Source organism: Colossoma macropomum, unplaced genomic scaffold, assembly GCF_904425465.1.
Source record: "Colossoma macropomum unplaced genomic scaffold, Colossoma_macropomum, whole genome shotgun sequence".
Classification (NCBI taxonomy): Eukaryota; Metazoa; Chordata; class Actinopteri; order Characiformes; family Serrasalmidae; genus Colossoma; species Colossoma macropomum.
The window spans coordinates 34,457,025-34,484,898 of NW_023494791.1; the positions used below are offsets into that span (position 1 = coordinate 34,457,025).

Sequence of the window (27,874 nt, forward strand, 5' to 3'; positions counted from 1 at the left end):
AGTGCACATGAGGGCACTGCTGCTTATCAAAAATGTTATTCCATATACAAAACTATAGCTTTTTGAATACATGCAGCACTAAGGCAACATATTTATTATCAAATGTTAATGTATTAGAAGAGAGGAGAAGCACATCACCTGCTTTTTGGCACTTTATGTCTATTTGTAGACTAAGACATCCTTTCAATTGTCATATTGACAGCACAGGTTTTAAACAGTATGAATCCAGGAATGGCAACTCTGTCAGTTCTGTTCATGTTTAAACTCTAATGCCTAATGGCATTACTATACTCAACAGCACGTTTGCCTTTCTGTATAGTAAAAGTCTAAGCATGCAGCCTATTGTCTTTGTAAAAGCCTGGGAAAATGCAACACACGATCTCTATAAAAACATGGGCAAATAGAACCTACAGTCTTTATAAACAGCCTGGACAAATGCAACCTATAATGTTTATCAAAGCCTGGACAAATGCTAGATACAGTCTTCATAAACACCTGGACAAACGCAACATCTAGTCTTCATTAACACCTGGACAAATGCAATCTCTAGTCTTTTTAAAGGCTTGGACAAATGCAACATACAGTCTCTATAAAAGCCTGGACGAATGCAAACTGCAGTGGTTTTAAAAGACTGGACAAATGCAACCTACAGTCTTTATAAAAGCCTGAACAAATGTAACCTAGAGTCTTTATAAAAGCCTGGATGAATGCAACCTGCAGTGTTTTTAAACACCTGGACAAATGTCTAGGACAAATGCAACCTACAATGTTTATAAAACCCTGAATAAATGCAACATACAGTCTTTATATAAGCCTGGATGAATGCAACCTACAATGTTTATAAAAGCCAGGACAAGTGAAACCTTCAGTGTTTATAAAAGACTGGACAATGCAACGTAAAGTCCTCATGAAAGCATGAACAAATGCAACCAATAGCCTTCATAAAAGTCTGGACAATCATAAATGCCTAGGCAAATGCAGCCTATATTCTTTAAAAAGCTTTCACAAATAAAAATAATAATAAATCTTTATTTATATAGTGCATTTTTTTCTGCTTTACTCAGGAAAATAAACATTCTAAATAAAACATAGAGACAAAAAAACTGTAGTGTAACTGACATGCAACTAAAAATGATAGGAGAAAATAAATAATCAAATATATAACAAAATAAAGGTCAATACAATATGATAGAAATAGGCCATTAAGAGCCACCTATTCAGCTATTTTTCCTACTGTTTGTTTTCTTCAGTTTTTTTCCGCTAATCACTGCACAGGTAAATAATCCTCATACCTGCTTTCCCTCTAGAGTGTACAGTCTCTTGACCACACCGGAGTCCAGCTTGATGGCGTCTGTGATGTCGGTCAGCACTTGCTCGAAGGAATGTGCTGTCTTCTTGTTCAGGAGGACTCGAACGGCCTTGCGTGGTTTGACCCCACTGCGAATGACCGTCACCAGCTTGGGCTTGATGAAGTCTTTGTTCTCCCTCTCTCGCAGCTCGTTCTTCAGTGTGGGCAGAGATGAGAGAGAGCGCGAGGTGCCCGCCTTCACGTTCACTGACCAGTTTGGGTTCACATTCTTAGTGTAGTCCACTTTACGGAAGGGCTCATTAGAAGCACACACATAACTTTCACCTACAGAGGAACACAAACAAACAGAGAAAGCATGAGAAAGCATGTAAGTAGGCCAATATTAGGGCTGCAATTCAACCAATTCAGATACAGATAAATGCAAAAAAAAGAACAATACTGTTCTAGTCCTGTGCAACTTCTCTGGTTTCAAATTAGGGATGCACTGATATGGGAATTGTGGGCCGATGCTGATATCGGACAATAAATGCAGTACATCTTTAAGTATCATGTTTGAAATATCAGTCAAATCTAAACATATGTTCATAACTTTTTAAAGCAATAATCATCTGATACCGATATGATTCCATTATCATCCTGCATCTCTATTTCAAATAGCTAGCAATAAGGTAGGTACAGCTGAAATATCAGGATACTTTAAGAATTTTTCTTGATGTATTTATTTTTCAGACATCTGATCAGTTGGAATAGAGGAAAAAGGATGAGTAGTGCTACATCTATCAAAAACTGTGAATACAATGATGTTTATCCAATATGTTTGCATACTGTGTTGCACTATATCCAGTTAAATGGAACTAATTGTGCTGTGGGGCAGCACGGTGGCGCAGTGGGTAGCGCTGTTGCCTCACAGCGAGAATGGCCTGGGTTCGAATCCCGGCCGGGCGACCAGGGTTGTTTCTGTGTGGAGTTTGCATGTTGTCTGCGTGGGTTTCCTCCCACAGTTCAAAGACATGCAGTCAGGCCAATGGGATATGCTGAATTGCCCCTAGGTGTGAGTGTGTATGTCTGTCTGTCTGCCCTGCGATGGATTGGCAACCCGGAAGGACAAGCGGTTTAGATTATGTAATGTAAATAGATTATTAGAGTATATTATTTATTGAACTGCTTCTTGCTGTTCCAAAAATATTTGCAATGCTAAATAAAACACCTAAAAATGCTTTTTGGTGTCTAGTGTATGAGATTTAAAGCTACACTGTAAAAGTTATTTTTATATGTGAAGCAACAAAAATAAGTGATCCCTTAGTTTTGAATTGTAGTGTGAAATCTCTATCCAGTATCTGTATCCAGTCTGTATTCTTTATTTCAGTCTGATTAGGATTGAACATATTCATTACATAGATAAGCAAGTCTCCAGTTGCAGTGAAAAGGGCCCAGCTTAATGAATGCACAAAGTATCTCAGTGTATGATTACTGACCCTGGATCAGCTCCTTCCAGGCCATATAATCACCCTGAGTAGGATACCAAAAGCCAAGACGTGATCCTACATCTTTGCTTATATTTCATACACATAATCTCTTTTTCACTCTTCTACGGAACTTCCTTAGTTCTTCTAATCAAATATCTTCAGGAACTCTCCGATGACAGACTCTTTCAGAAACTGCCAGAAGCTCTGTAGTGTGCTAAATAGCTACAAAGCTGCCATCAAATTCGAACAGGCCTTTAATCTCACTTCCCACTTATCAGAAGCGCTGAAATTCTGTTAAAGAGAGGTGTTTCCCAGCCAACTTAAACTGTGATAGACTATTAGTATAGAGGGTCTCTCAAACAGTTAATGGGTGAAATGAAAGAGCACTGATGTCGCCTCTAACCCACTTCTCTCTTCACATACTCTTGTGGTATTGGCGGACGCCCAAGTATTCTCACTGGCATTCCAGCGTAACAGCTCTCAAGCTAACATTCCTTTTCCCCAAGGCACATTTCAGCTCAGTCAAAGACTGCTGGTATATGGAAACCACAAGAAGGCACAAAAGAAATGAATGAATGAATGAGCATTTCCCCTCTAAAACAATGGCCTTACTCAACATCCCATCTCCCATCCATGGCTCAGGCAAGCATTAGTATAAACACATTAGTTAGGAGTTGGTCCAAATGAAACGTGGAATTGTTTGTGTTTTATAAAGAAAACAAGTTGCATAGTTTAAACAGAGGTCTTTGAAAAATGTCTCCAGAGAATTCTGCAGTTCTTAGTAACTCCACAGCACTGATGAAGGGCATGTTTACTCTGTGAGTGTGTTTGTGTGTGTGTGTGGATACAGCTTGGCACTACGGCAGATGCAGCTGGTCTGAAAATGGACCTTTGTCACTCTAAGGACAGCAGGGTCACAGTGACCAACGACATACTAGAGCATAAATTGAAGAAGAGCTTCTACCAACAGATAACAAGATGTAAAGGAGGCATATTCAACACTTTTCTCATATTTTTTTCCACAAGTGCACTTGGAATGTTTGTACAGTTCTATGTATCAAAAACGGTTGTTTGTTTATTGTAACTAGGCCTGTCAAAGTTAACGTCATAACACAATAAATTATTAACAGCAATCATTTCTTAATGATGTTAACGCATTTTCTTAGTTTGGCCCTTCTAATCCTGACTGCAGGCCAGCTGCTCACATTATATGTTGCCATGATAGGATCTGCAATTGCAGACCTCTCATTCGTCTATCTTTTAAATGGCTTTTTTTAGGATACCTTCAGCACCTTCATCAGACTACACTGGATTGCTTGTTGGAGACCATAATGGATTAATCAAAGAGCAGCCAACTAACAAAAGCAAGTTTATTTTGTCCACTCCATTAGCTTTAACAACATGCACTGCTTTTTAAATGGAAAAAAATATGTCTTTATGGTCAAATTTGAGCAAATAACAAAAATGCTGTGACTTGCAATTTAGAATAGAAAATAATGAGATTAATCATTACTAATTACTTCAATAATCTGACAGCTCTATTTTTTATATGATCATTCCAACCTCTCTTTATCCCTTAGAAATAAACATTTTTGTTACTGTACCTATAAGACTGATATATGTAAATGTTGCTGTTCTGATTGCCCAGCCTGTGTTGCACAACATTCAAAAAGAAGCCCAGGCTGAAATGTGGAACAAACTGTTATGTTCGGACTGAGCACCTTAGGGGTATCATAAAAAATTCAGCGACTCTTTTTGATTCTTTGGAAGGCTGTAATGATCCATTTGCTTCCTGACAGCCAGGGACAGCACAACATTTAATATTTTTCTCAAATCTTCCACTTTTATCAGCCTGATATAGACTGTCTGCAGGAACAACACTCCATATCACTTCAAAGGCAGCCGTGCCTTAATCCACCCATACCAACCACCCAAGGCTTCTTAAAAAAAAGGCTGTGCAATGCTGTGGCCTTTAGACTTCTGTAAATGCCATATTGGCTGCAGTCATGTGACCATATCTGCTCCGGTTAGCAAATGGCCTGTGAATCTGTGGCAAACTACTGGCTGCTGCACCACATGAGTTTGAGTTTGAGGCAGGTCAAACAACGTGCAGGGCAGGAACAGCAGCTCCAAAGCCTGCACTTCCTGTGCTGTGTCCTTGAAAGCTAAATTAGATGTAAACTCTCATGAGTCAGTAAAGTTGCTGAGAGGTGTAGCAGCAGTCTGTGCAGACAGGTGACCGGGTTCATGCTGGAAAGCACAGAAAATAGCAAATGGATTATGTAGTTATGGAGACACAAAGGACATCATTTATCAAGTTTGCATATTATCAGATATGAAAGCACTGTGTAAAGGTTTTATGATAGAAATAAACATAATACCAAGACTAAAACATGATTCAGTTAAGTATATTTATGTTAATAGTTTAATACACTTAGGTATATTTAAGTGCCTCATTGCACAACTTTACAGCAGTCAAATATCAGTTGAAGTGACCAAAGTGGTCTCCACTGGTGTTATGGAAAAGGACCAGGCACTCTACTCGATTCTTTCCCATAAAGACAAGTTAGCAAGATGAAGGTGATGTCGTTGCACTGCACCCATAGCTAAATCACTCCCAAATGAGAACTGTCACGAAGCATTTTTGCACACCATTTAATCCACCAAACTCAATAGAAGGTGGAATGTTCTGCACCCACACTCCTAAAGACAAAGGTGCCAAAAAGGCTTTTTTGCTCATTGCCATATAAGAGTCATTTCTGGTTCCCTAAATTACCTTTCAACGGATAATTCTTTGGACTTAACAACCTTTTTTAAAGCTTAAAGAACCTCCACATTTGCAGAGAACTTCTATATTCTGTCTTTAACCCTTTCAAGGTTCTTCACATGAATACATCTTTTTTACAAACATGGTTCTTCAACGAGGTTATTCAATGGCATCACGTAAAGTACCTTAGGTGACCTTTTTGCACAGGCATTTGGTTGTGCATACACAGCTTGTACGATCTCTACAGTAAAGCCTTACTGATGGAATGGGATGCTCTGGAGCAGCTGCACATGAGGCTAAGGTCACCCAGTAATAAGTGTCGGTTAGAAAGGTACAAAGCCCCCATTGTCGGACTGTGGTGCAGTGGAACTGCCTTCTCTGGAGTGATGGAACTACATTCAGTATCTTTTGGATGAGTTAGAGTGCTGTTTGTGATACAGAACTAATATTGAACATCAGTACCTGACCTCACTAATGCTCTTGTGGCTGAATGCAATCAAATCCTCATAATAATATTCCAACATCTAGTGGAAATCCTTCACTGAAGAGGCTGTTATGGCAAGAAAGGGAGGGCAAACTCTCTATTAACACCCTTAATCTCTATTAATACCATTTCAGATGGAACTTTAGATAAGAAAACTTTTCGATATTTTGTGTATGTAAATGTAATGAGGTTTAACACCAAGTAATTTTGGACCATTCTTGTAAAAGGAGAAAAAATAAAAAGAGAGCAAAAATGGAGTTTTGATATGACAGCAGAACAGAGGGAACCCTAAATTATGATGAGACTCACTCTGTCAAAACTACCGCAGTCCCATAACAGAGCAGTAGAAAATTAGAATATTTCTGATCTCGGGAGCTGTGGCAGTTAGAAGGAAGAGAACACAAGGCGGTGAGTCACCTCGCAGGAACTAGACATAGTTTTTTCACCCGAGAGTCCAGAGTGGCAGCGTGTGATTTAATCATGATGGCTTGGTGATTAGACAGCACGGAAAATGCTCCAAAGCAAAGAACTTTATTTCACATCACAAAAGCCACAACCAGGCCTAGTATTAGCATCAGATAATCATAGGTCAGTTTCTAAACTGGCTCTAACCTTCTGCAGTCATTCCAACCAAAAAACCCAAACACTTTATATAGATAATTAAGGTCTTCAGGAGTATCTGGGTGTTGGATTATAGCAGATCTAGGAAAATCTTTAGGCCTTTTTGCCTGTCCTAGATGCTGTATATGGACAGACTATCATAAAGTGTCCAGAGTAGGGCAACCATCCAAGCGCTGGCCTTATTATCGGGAGATTGCGAGTTTGAGTGCCAGCAATGACAAAGCTGTCCCTGGCTGGGAGTCCAATGATGTTAGTAGCAGTTTCATACATTCATACAGTGAACCAGTCAAGTCACCAAACATGATTGCACATGTTATTCTTAATGTTAATTCTAAACTGGCTCACCTTGGCTAACTTTTAGAAGTCCGTAGTTATTACCAGAGACATTACAACAACAGGAGGAGACAGCTTATTGATGGCAGCTTTAGTCCTGCTCTTCCATAAAAAGAGCCAATCGCTTTGTAGGTATATATGTAAATGTGCAAATTGTTCGCGTTATTCTAGGCAAACGCTAAAAATATATCGTAATATTTTACCAGTTATTTTACTGTGATGTTCAGTTTCAGGTTTATAGATCTTTCCCCTTTCAAATAAACTGAAACCTCGTCTTATATAACTGGAAATATTTGCTCAGGACGTTCCCAAGATGATGGCTGAATGAACAGATTGTTCTATAAGGACTATAATTATCTAACTACATATATTGCTGAAGGAACTGTATTTTTTCTGTTCTCTGCCAAATTCTGTCTCAGTGAAAACTGTGAAAATCAGTGATGTTTACCCTTAATAATCTGGAAAAAGGGAAAAACATGAAAGGAAAGATCTCATTACTGCACATTTATAGACGCCTCAGTCAAAGTCTGAGCCCATGATAATGTGAAAGGCTCAGCTGCTTACAAAGCATTATATTAGGTCATTTCCATGTTAATGTGACATGTTGTAGGCCTATCTTTTCATTATGACATCCTCACAGCTCAAGTTCAACCACAGCACTATATATATTCTTTAAAGGCTTCCAGTGTCAACAGATAATAAAATCTCAATTCTAACTCTGTTTCCACATAACAAGGGAGCAGACTCCCAAGGCACCCGGCTTTATTAAGCTGACGAATTAACAAAAGGCTAATTTAGCTCATAAGTTCCAGATGGGGTCAGTAATACTGATGAAAACAGTGACACCAAATGAGTCCAGGATGGCAGCGATTTGACACACTGTGTAAAGGAGCGGTCGCACCGGGGAATTTGGGATGTGACAGCAGTCTAGATGTGGGACTCAGGTGTGAAATTTCCATAGAGACTAGTGACCCTGCACCAGCCTCCACTAAACCAGTCTTCTTCTGGTGTCCAGCTGAGTCTCCATATTGACTCATCTTTAAACAACATCAGCTGGGACGCTGTCATGACAATAATATAAGATATATGAGCCTATAAATCCTATAAACTCTAAATTGCTGTCTGGTACATAACATGGACTGGGTTCTTCAGCCAGCAGCCCTCTTGATTGTTATATAAAGCTATAATTATTGAGATACGGAACTGAGCTATGGGAGAATAAGCTTCTGTAATCAAGGATCGATCGTGGTCAATGATTAAGTTTAATATTCTATTATGTCTACATTGCAGGAGTTTATGCTTTTGTGTGAGACCTGATGTACATGAAGACAGACTTAAAACTAGATTTTTCCTTTGAGCCAAACCAAGTCATAATGCAGAAACAAAAGCATTTCTACAGATGTAAAATGGGTAAAACATCCCATTTGAGTGGCAGCATGTTGGTGTTGGTGGGGACCCAGTCATATGCAAAAGTTTGGGCATCCCGAAATTAAATGTTTTGTTGACAAACACTTCCAAGAAAAAGAAGTGTAACGAACACACTTCTGCATGTTAAATGCATAATGACTGTTTATTTGCTGCATTTAACATATTGGAAACAAATAAAACATAAAATGTGGCCCATATAAAAGTTATGTCATATTTTACATTGTATGTTTTATTTTTTTCCAATATGTTAAACTTAAAATTATGCACTAAAATTTGTGAAAAAATGCCATGTTTAAGTTTGTTCCTTGTACAGGATGTGTTAATCATTTTCACTTAGAAAATCAACAAAATGTAATTTGTCGGTGTTCAAACTTTTTTGTGTGACTATATTTAACAACAAAATATTTTCAATTGTAAATTAAATAATCATTTTGGTTAATTTTTTTGTACAAATAGAATATTTTATGTTATATTACATTTTTCCATGGCACGAGCTTTCCATTAGCTTTCTATAATGTCCTATTATGATTATTTATATGAGGAATATATTTTATTTTATATTTTTGTATTACAGGTTTTGTGCTTTACAATCTGTGATAAAAACTACATTGCAATACTATATTTTGCATTTCTTTCCCCCAAAAACCACCAAAATTTTCAACATTTTTGGTGTGATGTTATGATAAATTCTTCACCGAATTGTCAAGCTAAGGATTTTTATTGCTAGTGTGTGGAGGCTATATCCACACACTAAACAAAAAGGTGTCCAGAGCTTGCTGTGTGTGTGGAGCGAGCTGCTGAGCTGTGCACTTCTGCTGTGCAGACAATCAGACGACAGCAGACAGACACGTGGAGCCCATGCTGCAGGCCAGGACCACACCCCCCACACACACAACAACAATCATGACCAGTTCAGGTTATTACAGCCATTGTCACATTACACTGCATTTAACTGCCCCCATCTGACTACGTCTGCTTTTTGACTGGGTTTGACAAATTAAATAGATCTGTCAAACAGGAAAATGATGGCAAACACATGCAATAATGCTTGCTACAGCAGCACATATACTAGATAAGCAGAAAGTGCTGGACTGGATATCAGATGAAAAATAACTGTTAGTAGAGCGTTTGAGAAGTTTGAGGATGATAGCCTACTTTTAAATGCTCATCTTAAGTGAAGTGCTATGATTAAAACAGTTGTAGCAATAGTTGGGATGGGCACTATGGCAATAATTTTCATTTTTGTGATAAATTAGATCACAATACACTTTTCTGAGCATGTCACAGATTTGGTCAGTACTTAAAGAACACTGACCAACTACATGTCTCTTACAAAGTGAGCATTAGTTTAATTGGATTTAATGCAGTGCAGTTTGTAAAACATTGAATAAAAATCATTGTAATTTTAGATTTATTATTGTTATTATTACTACAGAAGTTTTATATCTGGCACCACAGGTCCTTTTTTGTTTGTTCCAACTTCTTAAATTGTAGAAAAACTAAATATTGTGATGCGTGTTATGTATTATGAAAATGTCTTGAAGTATCATAATATAATATTGCCCACCCCTTCTTATTAGGTTTTAAAGATGTAACGCGTGTAATATTGGTATGGGTATCAGTTGATACTCATGGTTTCAGTATCGTTTTAATGGTAAATGGTCGGTTGTTACAAATATTCTAATAAAGGACTTAAAAAGAATGAGTGAATAAAAACTCAATAGAGAGAGAGAGAGAGAGAGAGAGAGAGAGAGAGAAAGAGAAAGAGAGAGTTAGAGAGATGCCGTTTTGGGTCTGACCCTTGGTGACCAAAGAGGATTACAGTGATCAGACTGCAACTTGTCAGTAAGATTAACTTATTACTGTGACTGCAGCTCTATGCTAGGAAACCAACTGAAGCTAAAGCCAAAGCAAGAATAGGAGAGAACAGGAGATGTGGGTAGGGATGCACTGATATGGCACTTGTTAATATCCAATATGTTTCATTTGTATATCTGGCTATGCCAATACATAAACACTTACCAATATGTAAAAACTTTAACTAAAAATGTCTTGATCTGTACTATTTGAAGTGTATTTCACAAATACAACACAAATACAGATATTTTAAAGTTAATATCTTAAAGTAGCCCAGTGTTGCCTAAACATTCTGCTCTTAAAGACTACAATAAATAAGTAATCAAATATCGGTTTGAAATGTCCTTCAAATCTAATGAAGTCCTTTTAAAGACTTTTCCAATAAAATCATCTGAAAGATTATGGATGGTTTGTTCACTTATTTTTATTTTTGTTTTGTTTTAAACTTCATTAATCATCAAAATAATCATCAGATTACTCGATTACAAATATGATCAATGGTGACCTACAGTCATTTTCAGACAGTTGGTCAATGGAAGCAGAAGCACAGCACTTACTGCTTATGGAAAAATGTGCATGTGGAAAGCGCTCTATGGATGGCGAGGAGAGCATGCCTCTGGGAAATCATCACTCTAAAAGGACCACTTTCACAGCCAATGAACACCCGGCACATCAAAAACTCACTGGCACTTACAGCTGCTCCCTGGCCATGAATCAATGCCATTGAACCAGCTACACATTAAGATAGTCAATAGCAGTCAAGGGCCCTGCATTCCAGGGTCATTCCTGAAGGTCTCTGACTCCTGTGTCATCTAAAACTCTTTCAGCTGTGGCACTTTGAAAGCAAAGACTTACTCAGGAAATATTTGCTCTTTAATATGTGATAATTACACTTCCATGTGGTGTACCTGAGCCACCGTTCACTCTTAAAAAGGTTTCCTTGAAGCAATGCCATAGAAGAATTCATATTCCGTAAAGAGCCTTTTAGTGGATGTTTTCATGAGAAAATTCAATTCAGTTCAACCGCTGAAATAAAAGTGCCATCGCTTCAAAGAAACATTCACGACACTTTTGTTTTTAAAGGGGAATTCCACTGATATTTCAATATTTCTCCATATTTGAGATGTTGATGTTATTTCAGACGTTAATGAAAGTCATTAACGTGGTTTGATGTGAAATGCTGAATTGTAGAGAAACTTTCTGACTCAAATTTTTACAGTGGTGGGATAGGAATCAGAGGACACAATGGGCCTCATTCACCAACCGCTCTTAAGAAGAAATTTCTTTTTTAAACCCACTTTCTCAGTTTTCACAAAGATTCTGACATTCACCAGTGTTTTCTTTAATTGGGATTTGTTCTTAAGTAAGAACGAAATAGGTAAGAACAGAACCTACGCACAATCAAGAGCACAAAGGTGCGAGCAGAACATTTAACATCTAGCAGACCTGCACATATCTTCTGAGTTTTAAGTAACATTTGTAATGGTAGTGCTACATAAAATTGTACATGTTTTTTGCCCTCTGCCAAGAATACATTCAAAAAATGTGTTTTAGCTCAAAAGCCTATCTCAGAATTATCGTGAAACAATGTCTCAGGCATCAGGCATATATGTATTCATAACTGTCTCATGTATTAGCTTTCTGTGATGTAGCTTTAGTGGTAGTTAAACTCAACAAACATTTGGCTCCTATCATCACCACTGTGAACAACTCTGACTAAGTTTCTCCAGAACAGAGCATTACATATAAAATCACTCTGAATTACTTTGTTTTTGTTCATCTTAATTTTGTGAAACCAATGGAATTCCCAATTAAAAATGTCCCAAAAGAAGAAGTATACCACAATTTTGTACAAATGCATTTACTTTGGAACCTAACAATACTTTAACAAGATCTCTCAGTGTGAAAGATGCAAAACCTCACTTTAATAGAGTAGCCCTTGAAGAGCTGACTATCCTAGAAACATTTTTTTAGGACAGTCCTAGACTCCGCATTTTTCAACCCATTTTGTGACTTCACATGCTATGGACTAATCCTTATTGAACTCTTAACACTGACACTTTGAAATAAATTCTGTTATCTAGCCTAGATTAACATTTGTGGGCCAGGTCAACGTAGCAAGCTAGCATGCTAGAAGCACCACAGCCACTGGAGCTCTGCCATGTTTATTCCAACAGTCCGTAATGGAATTTTGGGAATTAGTGAGTTCAGCCTCAAAGTCAGCTCATAAAGTCTGGCAATTACTACCATACAGAGTAATGCTGCTTAGCAAGTCTGGATCATGTTTTTGTTAATCAACAACAATCCAAAAAGGCAATCTGATACATCAGAAAACAATACATTCTATCTTACATCAAAAGATAGAAAGGTAACTTAGCATTGGCTCTTGAAACTGCATGGCCAACAGCAAGACATGGGCTATAATACATGTCTAAGGGAGAAAAGTGTTGGGGATGCAGGAAAATATTTAGTCAATCTTCTCACCAGTGAGTATTGTAAGGGTACTTAAGACATTTTAACTATTTCAACAAAAGTCTACACACTGCTAAATGGGAATTAATAAGTCAAGGAGTGAGTGAGGGGGTAAGTGAGTGCATGAAGGAGTGAATGAATGATAAAGTGTGAAAGAATTGAAGAGTTGAAGAGAGAAAATGAATGCATGAGCAACTGAATGAGTGAATGAGAGAGTAAACTAGAGTGTGAATAAGGGAATGCGTGGTAGTGAGTGAGTGAGTGAGTGAGTGAGTGAGTGAGAAAGGGAGGGAGTAAGTGAATAAGGGAATGAGAGAGGAAACTAGTGTGTGAATAAGGGAGTGAGTGAGTGTGTGGTAGAGTGACTAAATGAACGAGTGAATGAGACATTATATCAGTGTGTGGATAAGGGAGTGCATGAGTGAGTGGTGTAACTGAATGAGTGAATGAGAGTAAACTAGTGAGTGAGTGAGTGAGGGAATGAGAGAGTGAGTGAGTGAGTGAGACTGAGCAAATGATAAGTAAATGAGACATTAAACCAGTGTGGGAATAAGGGAGTGAGTAAGTGAGTGAGTGAATGAATGAATGAGAGAGTAATCAAGTGAGTGACGATGAATAAAGTAAGTGAGTAAGCGAGTGAGTGAGTGAAAGAGTGAATGAATTAATGAGTTAAAATCAAGCTTCTTAAAGGAGAATTCCACCATTTTTTTAAAATTTGCTACACAATTTTAAGATGTGAGAGTCTTTTGATGTTTCTCTGAAGTTTCTCTGTAATGAACCACTTCACATCAAACTACTCTGATTGACTGTTCACATCTAAACAATTGAATCCATCAGAAAACTTGGGGAAAAACGGTGAAATTCCCCTTCAAAGTTTTTCTCATGCAAAAGGTCCCTAAATGTCATCCAAGTCTGTTTTCCTCTCACCTTCCAGTAGGTCCTCTAAGCTGGTCACCTTCTTGGTCCCGTCTATAGAGTAAATGCACCGGACTCCCTGCGGCAAGTTCACGTTGTCCGACAGTGAGCGCGTGAGCTCCATGAGCAGCGCGTCCAGAGAGCGGAACCGGTCGCTGGACACCGCGTACACCAGGCCCTTGAAGTAGCGGTCCCCATTTCGGTAGAAGCGGACTTTCCTCGCTTTCTTCTCCGTCGTGAGCGACTGCAAGGTGCGCGTGCGGTAGAAGCTGCAGTGCGCGCTGTGCGCGGGACTCGGCACAGATCCGTTTCCGCGTGCCCCGGCCTGGGACCCCCCACTGCCCCGCGACGGCCGCCGCGTCTTCTCGCGCTCCTCGAAATGCTCCCACTCTATACTTCTGCTCAACGACATGACAGTTTATTTGCTCTTAAAGTAGCTCGCAGTGTGATGGGAAGTTTGGCTCAGTTCACCGAAACGAGTCTTTCAATTAATCGAACATGCGATTCATTGATTCACGAGTCAACTGTATTCCCATTTCTTCAGTATATAGCAACCTGCACTGAGTCGATTCAGCAGATGAATCAGAGTCCTTCACTTGGAACACACAAGCTGTAAAATTAATTAATTAATAATAATAATAAGCTGGTCACAATCCAAAGAGAGAATATGTAAGCGAACTCAAACAGGCTGTTCTGAATATCACAATATAGTATTTTATGCTATTATTTTATAAGGCTATATTGTGTTTGTGAATGTTATTAGAAGTCTTCAGCCTATAGAGACAGGCGTAAACATTAGGCAGGTGCTGCAGAGAAAGGTTCGATTGGGTTCAATTTGTGAATCGGTTCGATCGAGTTTCAGTAAAGAATCGGTTCAGAGCAGCGACTCGTTCACGAGTAAGATTGGCGAGCCACTCGGTTCGTTTCCACAGTTGCCGGTAAGCGTGATGCCTGTGGGTTTCCGTCCTTGAAACGTTATGGCTCACTCTGCAGTGTTCATCAATGAATCATGCAAAAGAATTTACGTCCACCTCCAGTGCATCCGCGAAAGAGCTGCGAGGAGTCACGAAATCCGAAATCACGAAAAACAGTCCACACAAGCCGGTCAGTTGGAGCAGAGTGGGACAAAATCATCCAAAGGCAGATATATCACCTCGGATAAGTACAGCAGAGCTCTTCCGGCTGATACAGCGTCCACGCCGACCACAGAAGTCACATCACCTCGCTGCAGAAGCTGTGAGATCCACCGGAGCGCCTCACATCCCACAGGACCTCCGACACGACCGCACACACCGAAAGGCAGCCTGTCAGTCTGAGTCAATGCGCTCTTCGCTGCAGGAGCGCAAGTTCTGGGTGGGCGGATTCTGATCCAAACCCCGCCCCACCAGCGTTCTCATTGGTCTGAATAGAAGGGGGCGGCGCGTCTTGTTTCCACTTTTGCATGTCTTAGCGGCTAGGCTAATATGAATGTGCTTAAGAGAGGGATGTGCTTAAGACAGGGATCTACTAGAATACAGCATATAAACAAAAACTTTTAGTGTTTATAACAGTCTGTAATATGTACCTTCAGCTAAGTGGTACCAACTGGTTTTAAGTGGTTTTAAGCTTTATAAACTCTGCTTCAGCTTTAAGACATGCTGTTCATCAAAATTGAAGGAACAGTCTTATGTTTGTTTGTTTTTTTTTTTAAATAATTGGTACTAAATGTGTACTTCTAAAGTACAATGTGATGTTGATTCCATGAGGCACAGAACTGAAGTTAGTTCAGTTGTAAAATGGTACATTAGACAACTGCAATACATTAGACAACTGCAAGTATAATAGTTGAGGGACATCATATCTTTAGGTTTTTGTATGAACTATGAACATGACTGGAACATAATGGAATTTTGAATATGGATTCAGAATACAAAAAATTGAATATCAGTATTCATCCAGCCCTACGATGGACTGGTGACCTGCCTTCCACCCAATGACTGCTGGGATAGGCTCCAGCTCCCCCTGCGACCCAGAAGGACAAGCGGCTTAGAAGATGTGTGTGTGTGTGTGTGTGTGTGTGTGTGTGTGTATGTGTGTGTGTATGTGTGTGTATTCAATCCATGTTACTTTTTTGAAAAGGCAGTATTCAGAGTACAGCTACGTTTTTTACATTTTTAGAAGAATACTTTTAGAATACTCACTAAATAAAAAAAGAGTTTTTAAAAATGTCATAAATACCATAAAGTATCTATCTATCTATCTATCTATCTATCTATCTATCTATCTATAAATGCTTGTTTATTAATTATTTTAAAATCAGTGCATAGCATGTATCAAACATGCTCATTAGACTGATTCTAAAGAGGAACTCGACAAATGACTTCTTTACAAACACTAAAGTTTCTGCTAAAGCCTGAGTAGACTGACAAATCAATGTGATAAGTCCTTTATGTTTCTCAGTGTTACTGAGCTCTTCTGTGGGACGGTCAAACTGAACAATCTAATCAGGAATAGACACGGTCTCCTCAGTAGTGGATATGTCCTCCTCAGTAGTGGACATGTCTTTCTCAGAAGTGGACATATCATCCTCAGTAGTAGACATGGTCTTCTTAATAGTGGACATGTCCACCTCAGTAGTGGACGTAACTTCCTTAGTAGTGGGCATGTCCTTCTTAGTAAAGCACATATCCTCCTTAGGAGTGGACATGTTCTCAATAGTGAACATATTAATGAGCGATGAGCTGAGCATCAGTGTTGTTCTTCACATTTGTTGTATATGCATTTTATGGCATGCTGTTACGAATATGTCATTAACTGAAATTCACATTGCTACCCATTTTATAGTTAAATGTACAACATTTGGTTAATGGGATCTGATCAATTGTTTATAGAAAACCTTTATTAATTATTTGTAATTTTTTTAATTTTATGGTGAGTTTAGCAAAAAAGGCACAATGGCACCTTACAGTGTTACACAATACAATTAATACGATTTTAATGCAAATACATCTAGAAAGTTCACAAAAGAAAAGTTATGCATATATTTCTTTTATATTGGTCTCCTGATACACTTACCAAAAAGTGCTCATGAGACAGAGGACGGTCCTGCTCAGGAGGTTGTGGCTAACTAATATATTGGCTAACTAATAGTACAAAAAAGAATACACTCAGTGTGCAAAACACCCCCTATTTGGGAGTCCCACGTTGGCTGCTAACTCACTTGCAATAGCAGTGCTGTGGTTTAACAATTCTTCTTTTGGAAATGATCATTTCTAGTTTGATAATGCACTCTTCCACACATTATCTCCTTTGTCTTCAGTTTGAGAAATGAATAACAGTTCACCTTCCCAATCAATCTCTTGGGAGGCTGGGCAAGCCTTCAGGTTTATAAATATGCTGTGGCATACTGTAAAGGTTTTCAGAGGTATCTCAGGCATAGTTCCAGTTGCTAGGCTATAAAGGACCAAGTGGGTGAATCAATTTGCTACAGCACCACCCACAGACCAGTGCTGCATCTCTAGTTAGTTAAGAATATCAAAGACAGAAGCTCACTGACTGTTGTTTAGCAGCTAAACGATGAGCTTTACCTGAATTTGTGTTTGAGCGACTATTTAAGCAATAGAACACGAGAGGGAGTGCGCTAAATAAAATCACTGCTGTGATTTGGTCACATAGATCATCACAGCCATGATTTTATTCACACTCCCTCTCGTGTTCTATTGCTTTTAAACAATACTTAAATAAATAAAGTAAGAAATAAATAAATTGGGCCATGAATGTGGCATTTAATATGTTTTAATGTTGGCAGTTCCTTCCGCCAAATTATAGTTCCTTAACAAGCAGCTTGTTGCTACATCAGAGTAACTAACTCCGCTCACTCGCTGCACAGCTGGCAGTTTCGTTCTCTAGCTCCTTACACTGAATTCCAAAACTGTCATTACCACTGAGCAAGCTTTTCAGTTGGCAGCTGTGACAGAAGAACACATAAACAGCCTGGAATCAGCCAGAAATGAACCGAATACCATTCGTCAAACGCGTAATCTCATCTTCAGAGTCTGACCAAATCGGCCTGAGCGTCTCCTACAGCTGTCAAAGTCGTTGCTTAGCAACGGCATCTCAGCAGCGTGGTACAGTGTTTGTGAAAAACCGTGCTGTTATGGCGAAATAACCTCACAATTAGAACGCTTCTCAACCATCAATGCGTGCCCGGAACTAACTGTTGTATAATTTACCCCTTATGAACAGCCTAACGTCATAAGTTTTCAGAGACCCCACCCCCCAGAAATTTGATTGTGATTCAGGGGTCCATGAGGTTAATTAGGGGACCGCCCAGGACCCTCTGTATTTTGCATCTTGAATATTTTCTTATAATTTCTTATAATTGTTCTTATCCATATCAAATACATCATTCAAACATTCACTGAAGTCAGAGGTTAGCAAACCTGAGGTCCAATCAATGAAATGATATTGGAGGTGTGGCTTAGAACTATAAGAATGTGAATTGTGCCTCATAAAATAGAGATCTCAGGAAACCTACGATCAATAACTATTGATTTGCGTAAAGCTAGAAACGGTTATAGCCAGACAAAATGTTGAGTGAAATGTTCAATGAAATAAAAAGGAACTTTAGAGTAACTGCTAAAAGCTTGAAGGTGTCATTAGAACCGGATCACATCTCTGTTCATGAGTTTAGAACAGTCTGCACAATCCGCACTAGACTGCCTAAAATCTAACAGAATCTAGAATCTAATCTAACAAAACACAGCTAGCAAGCTAGCCCCGCTTTCACAACAAGACTTTAACTTTAGAAGATATGTTGGAAATAAAACGATTTGCTTGTATTAGCGCTCTGTATGTGTTTAAATACAATTTGGTTATTGTGAGATCATTTTTAGACTTATATTGACAACAAACTTGTCCACCAAGCATTATAAGACATACAGACGGTTTAGTATCTCAGAGCTAGCAGAATGTATGAGTCAAACAGACAGCTTAATCCACAATAAGAAGAACACTTTCCAATTAAATGTTAGGCTCAATCTGCAACACAGAATGTAGTGCTGGGCTGCATCAAACAGTGATGGACAGAATTCCCACAGCAGACCATATGCAGTGTGCATTTTGATATGTATGAAATTTTACTGTAAATTTTAAAACATGGCAGTTACATCAGCCCATATATAAGGAAGAAATCGCCATGCTTCGGTTGTGTTGAATCGGTTTTAGTTAGTGTTATCCATGTGTGCTGACTGATAAACCTTTCTGATCTGTGCATCTTGAATGAAAAGGCCTGTTCAATCACATCTAAGTGGTAGCATTAAAAAGGCTCTGTTGTAGCAAGAAGTGGGCATTTTATTGTGCATCTGGTGGTGAAGTACTGTACTATACTATATATTCTATATGAGCCTGGATCCTATACAATGACCTTTGAAGGTGTTTTTATGAATCAGAAAGGGTCTCCACAGAGCTGGCCAGCAGGAGAGGGAAGGAACTGTCCCAGCAAAAGGGGAAATCCTGCAGACAATAAAACCCGACCAATCCAGCCAAGAGAGGAATCCCACCCTCTGAAAAGGAATGAGAGCAGTGAGATTTAACTCGGAGTGCAGAAAGAGTGTCTTAAATGCAGCATTTACATAATCTTTAAATTTATTATGCCACATACACTGTTGGAGGAACACACTGTATCTCCAAGATGGTAACTATTCAGGAGAAGGAGAAAAATCTTCATCACTTGTAACTTGTAATGAAATTTAAATAACAATTTTTGGCCATTCAAAGGGTAATATATTGTGGTGTTCCTCAGAATAAGAGACAGGTGAGGCCATCATTTCTTCCTAGTAAACGCAATCCACACTAACTGAACCTACACCCCAACAGAATAAGCACAAAAAACACATGAACGCACCTCAAACCCAGCAAACAACAACATAAAGAACAATAACTGTCACTTAAAATGGGTAGCGTGCCTTCCGTGAGCCTCTTCTCCAATCCAATGACATGTATATTCATGGATCATTCTACCATTCTATTGGTATCTTCCTTTACTGACCTGAACTTTAGACTAAAATCCTTTTACTCTAAATGACCCCTATTCCTTAATTCTATTGATTTCATTAAAAATACAATTGAACATTTCATTTGAATTAAACAATTCGGGGCCTGGGTTCGATTCCCCGGCCGGGCGACCAGGGTCCTTTCTGTGTGGAGTTTACATGTTGTCCCTGTGTCTGTGTGGGTTTCCTCCGGGTACTTCGGTTTCCTCCCACAGTCCAAAGACATGTAGTCAGGCTAATTGGTGATGCTAAATTGCCCCTAGGTGTGAGTGTGTGTGAATGTATATGTCTGTCTGTTTGCCCTGAATCGGACAGGTGACCTGTCCAGGGTGTATCCTGCCTTACGCCCAATGACTGTTGGGATAGGCTCCAGCTCCCCCCATGACCCAGAAGGATAAGCAGCTTAGAAGTTTTTGTCGCTAACAAAACAGTCATAACGCTACCAAACTTTACCAAATGTTTCAGTAGTGACTCTTTTGGTAGTGACAATTTTAGCTAATTTTGAGCATAACTTAAAATGCTAGCCAGTAGAAAAAACACACTTTGAAATATACAAAAACTTTGTCTTCACTATGGACTAAACATGATATGTATAAAAAAGTAGAACAGCATTTTTTGAGGAAACGTTTTTAATTCAAACATTAAACTTATGATAAATTGGGAATCTTTCAACTTCACATTAAAAGAAATCAACAACAACAACAAAAAGTAAGCATTATTTTCAGAAGTTGAAATTTAGGGGTTAGGGTTTGGGATTGCCTCCTCCCAATAGAAAATACACTATATATGGTTATTTTGCATATTATATATAGTATGTGAATTATGCTTATTAATATCTCATTTAGCGCCTTGGATTTAAACAGATTGTAACGATCACTGTAAATATTTGATGTCTGAACATGCAATTTTGCAGACTGTAGTTTGAATGAAATCTAGCAGAATAGTCTATGGGTGTTTATACAACTATGGGCACTTTTAGGTTCTGGCAATGGATTTTTTGGATATGAGTTCATATTTTTTATCATAAAAGCATACATTGGGTTGAAAGCAAAGTTTGGGGTTAAAGTAAACTTTTTCAAAAGAAAAATAATCCTACTCTCAGTGGAAACATAACTCGCTTGTAGTCGCCAATATGCCATGATAATCTATTCTTGTTAATTTCTTAAGAAGTTATCAGCTTCCAAATTTGACTTTCAGATACAAGGCATTCTGGATATTTTTGGTGGCATACAGCTTTCTCAGTGATTATAAAATTATCTACTCTGCTCATCATTCTGGACACATGAAACATTTCGCCATTTTATGCATTCCCACAAATAAGTTTTGAAGCTGTAGAGTGGTAGCATCATCATAATAAAATCATTTTATTCACGTACCTGGAACCAAACTTTATAGTTTGTATATGTACATATATATATATATATATATGTATATATATATATATATAGGTTTCATTAGGTGCTGATAGGAGCACTTAAATAATTCAGCGAGGTGAAATAAAGGGGCATTTTCTTCCTGTTTTGCTTGTCAGATGGAATATTCCTCTATGGTACTGACAAAGTGTTACCTTCAACTTCAGACTGACCTTATTCACACACTCCTTACACTGCAGCAACAAAAACTTTTTTCCTGTCTTCTGACTGGCTTCAGCGGCTGCTGCAATTCAGTGTGCAGCTTCAGATTCAGCTGCTGCTCTTAAATTAACTCTATTTTACAGATAAACTTGTTTGTCCTCTTAGAGGGCATAAAGAAAGTTTTCTTGCTTGGCATGGGCCCTGTCCTTCATTATCTATATTATACTATAGAGGGGAATTCCACTGATTTAAAAATGTCTGCGTTATTGAATTATTGAGATATAAACTTAGTCATTCAGAGTGGTTTGATGTAAAATAGTAGAGATTTAAAAATAATTCACAATGGTGGTGATGGGAAGCAGATGTCTAAAGAGCTAAATGCCTTTCTCACACTAAGTTGTTACATGAAATGGTTACAAATATGTTGGCTGATGCCAAAGACGTTGTTTTACAAAATTATTAAGATAAGGTTTTTGTGATGTCCATTCATGGAAAAGAGATACATGCGTGCAGATATATCAATACTTTTTCATCATTACATATAAATACCCAGAAGATATGTTTCAGTTCAATGTTCATTTTGAATAGTAAATTAAATGGCTAGTTTGTAGTCATTGTGACCCCTGGTTCCTATCACCACCACTGTAAAGAAATTTGAGCTGGTAGAGTTCTCTGCAATTAGTCATTTCACATTAAACCACTCTGAAAGACTTTGTTTATATTTCAATGATCTTAAAAAATAAATAAATAGAAATTTAGTCTGGACCAAACCGTTGCACCAACTACAAAATTTTTGTTCATTTTCCACTCATTGTACCTTCTGTGAACATACAGAATGTTTGATGATTAAACTCACTTCATATCCAAGTCTGCCATCTAGTGGATTAAACTTAGACACACAGTACAGACCTTATTCCAGATTTTTGCCTGAAGAAGAAAATCTGTGTACACAGAGTGGTATGATAATGTTTTCCTTTCATTTATAGCTTAAATTACACATTATCACGTTAGAATAGCATTAACATACATGTCTGGGTAGGTACTAGTGTCAGTGTCACATACAGAGCTAATAGCGATTCTGGGTTTCTAAAGCTCTTTCAGGGCCAAATCCTCATTTTCGAATATGGATGCTTGTCAGCAAATGGTTTATTTGTATTAATTCATCGATCACTTAAATTGTTACTCAGCCTAGACCGTCGTTCTTTAAGCTACCTGTTTTCAAAGCAACCTTGAACCTACTGCTCTCTCCAATTATTCTTTTTCAAACACTTATTTTCTGCCTAGGGTTTTGTGGAATGGTGCTGCAAACCAGCTTTGCTTTTTCAAAGTAAATATAACTCTAATTATATCAGTCTGGCTTTCAGAAACATTCCAGTACAGAGTCAGCTCTGGATAAAGCAGTCAATGACTTACTGTTGTCATGTCTCTGTTGTGATACTGCAGGATCTGAGTGTGGACCATCTGGGAGCCCTGAGGACTGGTTTGAGAACAACTGTTTTATATAGACAAGTTCTTGCCTGGGTTCTTACTTGATATGTTTCCAGTTTGTTAGTGTAAATAGAGAGTTTTCTGAACATACAGCGCAATATGGTGTCCCACAAGGCTCTGGTTTGGGGCCCTCACTTTTCTCTCTTTATTTACAGCTCCTAGGAGACACAATTCAAAACTGTTGTTACATTTATACTGAGGATACACAGTTACATGTATCAGCCCAACCAATTTCAGTGACTCAGTTATGCAAGACTGTTTTAAAGACATTACATGTCAAGATGAACAGGAATTTCCTTCTGCTCTTAGGCCCTAAGTCTGCTTGAAATAATGTTGCAGGTTTTATTTATGACCTAGATGGTTATTCTATACAGTCAAATGTGTCAGTCAAGGTTACCCTAGATGCTAGTTTATCATTTGAGTCCCCTATAAGTAACATTTTGTCTCTTAAGTAACATATCCAAAACTGACACATGTTAATCCTACAAGACGTTGTGAAAGCTCTTGTAATAACTTGAGTAGATTACTGTGATGTGTTGCCTTGTTAGTTTTTTAAACAGGCTTCAAATAGTTCAGAATGCGGCAGTCTGTGGGCTCACCAGAAAGGTTGAGCACATTACTCAAGTCTTTTTCAGTTTACCCTGGCTTCACATTGACTACAAAGTCTTGTTTATGACATTTAAAGCTCTAAATGGCCAATCTCTAGCATTATTATTATTATTATTATTATTATTGTTGTTGTTGTTGTTGTTGTTGTTGTTGTTATTATTATTATCGTTAATATTATTACAAAATGGGCACTGAGGACCGTACCAGAGGCCAGGTGATTAGAAAAGGATTAGGCACATCTATCTCAGCTGATTAAAAAAAGGTAACACTCATTAATTAGGTCACCCCCCCCTCCTTCAATCTTTTTGTCCATATGTGTAAATCTAGGTTCGTGAATAAATCACACATTCTTATATATATACAATTTATTTTAAACAACTTTATTAAATATGAATGATGATCCAGATGAACAAAGGGCTCTGTATCTTAGCCTGAGCTGATCTGGATACAATGCATGTGTGTGTGTGTGTGTTCTAGGTCCTTTATGAATGACAGCAGTGTATTCTTGTGTGGGCACAGTGCATATACACTCTCACACACACACACACAAAGAGGATTTAAATCCGCTGCTCAGATCAACAGAGAGAGAGAGTTTTACCATGTGTGGGTGGGCAGGAGAGAGAGCGAGAGGGAGAGAGAACAAAAGAGAGGAATTAGGCAGATTTCCTTTATTAATAAACATTTAAAAGAGCTCTCTAAATTTCTGGACACAGAGAAACGCTGCATTTTCATACCCAAGAACTGAATACTGGAAAGAGCTCCCTCAGTCAGCTGGCCTATTAACCCTCTAACAGCTCCTAACAGCAGCCTCAGCAGATTTACAGCCCAAACTCAACATTAATCACCAAACAGAGTGAAAGTAATTATTTGTAGCATTGGGACAAATGAATGAAAACTCAGAGTATGCTATCAGGCCTTAAAAACAGTGTAAGAATTGGAAGAGTATCTCTTGACTATCAGAGACAGAAAGCAGAGACACATGAAATTTCACAAACTAATCCCAAATTCTGAAAAACGTACACAATTGGAGAAATTACTAATCATTAATCACTAACCACTAAATATCACAACCTGAGAGACAGTGAGTAACACCTTCCATACCCCCATCTACTGACTCCCACCAGTACACACCTTATTTATATTAAATATTGCAAATATATAATTAATTTGTTAATTAGTATAATTATAATCATAATAATAATAATGTAATTGTTTAATTATAATTAATGTTATTTTCATTGTTATTACTACTGTTATAAAACTTTGGCAATACTGTATGTCACACTTAAAGCTATTCTGAACTGAACTGAACTGAATTGAACTGAACTGAAGTGAACCCAATTGAACTGAGAGAGAGAGAGAGAGAGAGAGAGAGAGAGAGAGAGAGAGAGAGAGAGATGGAGGGAAAGAGAGAGAGAGATATAAAAAACGAGAAACAAAGCAACAGAGAGAGAGAGAGAGAGAGAGAGAGAGAGAGAGAGAGAGAGAGAGAAGGGACAGAAAGACAGAGAGAAAGAGAGAGAGAGAGAGAGAGAGAGAGAGAGAGAAGAGGTGGAGGGAAAGAGAGAGAGAGATATAAAAAACGAGAAACAAAGCAAGAGAGAGAAGGAAGAGAGAGAAACAGATAGAGGAGAGAGAGTGAGTGAGAGAGAGAGAGAGAGAGAGAGAGAGAGAGAGAGAAGGGACAGAAAGACAGAGAGAGAGAGAGTAAGAGAGAGAGAGAGAGAGAGAGACTGAACTCAATTGAACTGAGAAAGAGAGAGAGACAGAAAGAGAGAGAGAGAGTTTCCCATGACCCAAATCTCTCACACTCCATTAGTGGTGGTGCTCTGAGCTTAGACTGTGGAGCAGCACAGGCAGAAAGTGGAAACAGAGCAAAACTCTCTCACACACACACACACCAATAAGCTTCTTATCAATAATCTACAATGAGCTCATTCAGTGATGACACAGGATAAAAAACAGGTTAACGAACAATCAAGGCAAAAACAAAGAGCATAATATGGCAAAGAAAATTGAAACACAACAAGAACAATGACATCATATACATGTAAATATGTGAATCAAACATAAAAACTGGATACACAGATATAAATAATAAAACATTACAGAAAGAGCAACATGTCATTATAAAAGTCTGGAATCACTTACCGCATAGTTATTCTATATACAATTATAAGTTCTACAATCTAGACGTAAAAACTACTCACCAAAAGGCATATCTAAATGTTTTATTTAATATGTAAGAATGATGTAAGCAAGAAGTTGCCAAATGATAAATAACGTACTATAATTGCGAATTGGTTATTTTTATGTCATGTTGTCTGCATCTGCAGTTTCGTGTTGACCTAATCATTGTTTGAACTTGTGATTTGCACAATACTAACATAATAGAATTATTTTATACACTTGTCTTCTACCAAATTAGTTTTGTATTGTTGAAAACATTGATTCCAAAGTTTTGCAAAGAAATTTCAGGACAAATGTTTCAAGAATAGCATCAGCAGCATCATATATTTTACTGAACTGAAGTCAGAGTTAAAAACACATTTTGGACTTTTAACTGACTTAGACTTCAGAATAAAATCCTTTTGCCTAGAGTGACCCTGTACCTTAATTATGCTTATTGTATCAAAAACAAATGATTGAATATTCCATTTTGACACTAACGAAACAATCATAACACTACCAAACGTTTTAGTAGTGACTGTTTCAGTAATGACAATTTTAGCTAATTTTGCACAGAACACCAGTACATAGCTACAACACACAGCTTTAAAACATTTACTAAGTGCAGAAAATAAAGTTTGGTAGTGACGAATCTTAATGTTACAGACAGTTTCCAGACTTTGGGGGTCTAACTGCTCACCATGTAGCCATGGGGGACAGTGATGCAGTCTCACTTCCTGCTCTAAAATGCAGGGGTGTGGCTAAAATAAGGCTCAGCCTATAGACCAAAACTCTTTGTGTTAGGGTAATGATATGTAAATGTAGGACAGCATTATTTAAGTTACTTTTTTAACTGATACATCTAAATGTTCACTCTAAAAGAAATCAAAGAGATCTTAAAAAACATAAAAAATGTACTATTTCACAAAGAAATTTAGGGGTTTGGAACAGTCACCTCTCAAAAGAGAGCACCCTATAAATGATGATTTTGTATATATTTATCACAATTATAATCATAATCACATATAATCATCACAATTAATACCTTGGGTTTAAATACATCATAACACAATCCTAGTAAATGTCTAAGGCCTGAACACTTAATATTTATTTATTTATTTATTTATTGTTTTTAGTGCAACACCGCAGTTTCAACTAACTCTGGAATGAACTAATTTAAATTAAAACTAGACTGGGTCGTGGTTATCTGAAACAGTAGATATTATAGAAACAAAGACCATCATTCCAAAATGCACTGTGATGATGAAAGATTATGATCTTTCTCTAACTGGTGTGACATTAGGAGACTTCAATAACCTTGTTTTAGAAAGTGTAGCAGAACAGATGTTGTGCATTTCCACTCTTCACCACAAGAAGTGCACTAACACAGATTTTTAACCTCTTCTAAAGCAGACTATAACTGTACAGTACAGTGAATACACGTAACTGATCTTTTTTAAAAGAAACCTAAATACAAATCACCAAGTAAAACATGTCTAGAGACACAACTACTCACTAGATTCTCTCTCTCTCTCACACACATATAAATTTGATCACTCTGCTGTCTGACGTGGCCTTGGACTCATCTAAATGATACATCAGCTGAGTGGTGGGCGTATTTATTTTATTATATATTTATTTATTTATTAAGTATAAATGACTGTTTTGGATGGATGGCTCACAGGACCTCTACACTGCTAAAATATTTGCCCATTAAAAGTGTCATGAGCCATCCAAGGTGTTCATTAGGTGGCGGCGCACCCCTCATCCGCAGCCAAAAGTAATCCAAGGTGACACGCATCAGACAGTGCTCAGCGTGCCAGCCTGGCTCATCACCCGGCTCTCCACAGCCAGCTCTCCCTGGAGAAATAACTGCGAGGCTGCAGCGGCCGTGAGGCAAACACTCACTTTATCAATGAGAGGAGACGAAAACGAGTTTGCATCGATCCCCGGAGGACGTTATTGCATGGTGCCCACAGGCCAGCCTCATCCACACATGGATATATTTGATGAAGCGTAGACGTTAAAGAGAGAATTTGGTCATAATTTTTTCTTTATATGAATGGATGAATGTTTTTTTCTTGGTAAAAACTGTTACTCCTGGATTGGTTGATACTGATCCAACAAACAAAAGCCTCTTTCTCCAGTAACTTAAAGGGCTAATATCATGAAAGACCAAATTTCTGTGCTTTTCTTGTCATAAAAGAGTTTGACATGGTATGAAAACATTACTAAAATTTCAAAATGTAGCATTCACTCTTCAGTCTACACCAAAATTAAGCTGCAAGAAAAGCTCATTTTTTTGTTGTTTTTGTGATGTCACAAAACACATTTACAGTCGAATGCAAAG

General features: G+C 38.0%; 1 protein-coding gene across 1 annotated transcript in view; it reads right to left on the bottom strand.

Annotated features, from left to right (window-relative positions):
* Positions 1-14,948, bottom strand: part of dclk2a (doublecortin-like kinase 2a) — an 86,427-nt gene extending 71,479 nt beyond the window's left edge. The window contains exons 1-2 of the mRNA XM_036574910.1: positions 13,665-14,948; positions 1,293-1,633 (exon numbers count right to left, since the gene is read on the bottom strand). Coding sequence (XP_036430803.1) covers positions 1,293-1,633; positions 13,665-14,064 — 741 coding nt within the window. The 5' untranslated portion in view covers positions 14,065-14,948. The remainder of the gene's footprint in view (positions 1-1,292; positions 1,634-13,664) is intronic.
* Between the last annotated feature and the right edge of the window lie 12,926 nt (positions 14,949-27,874).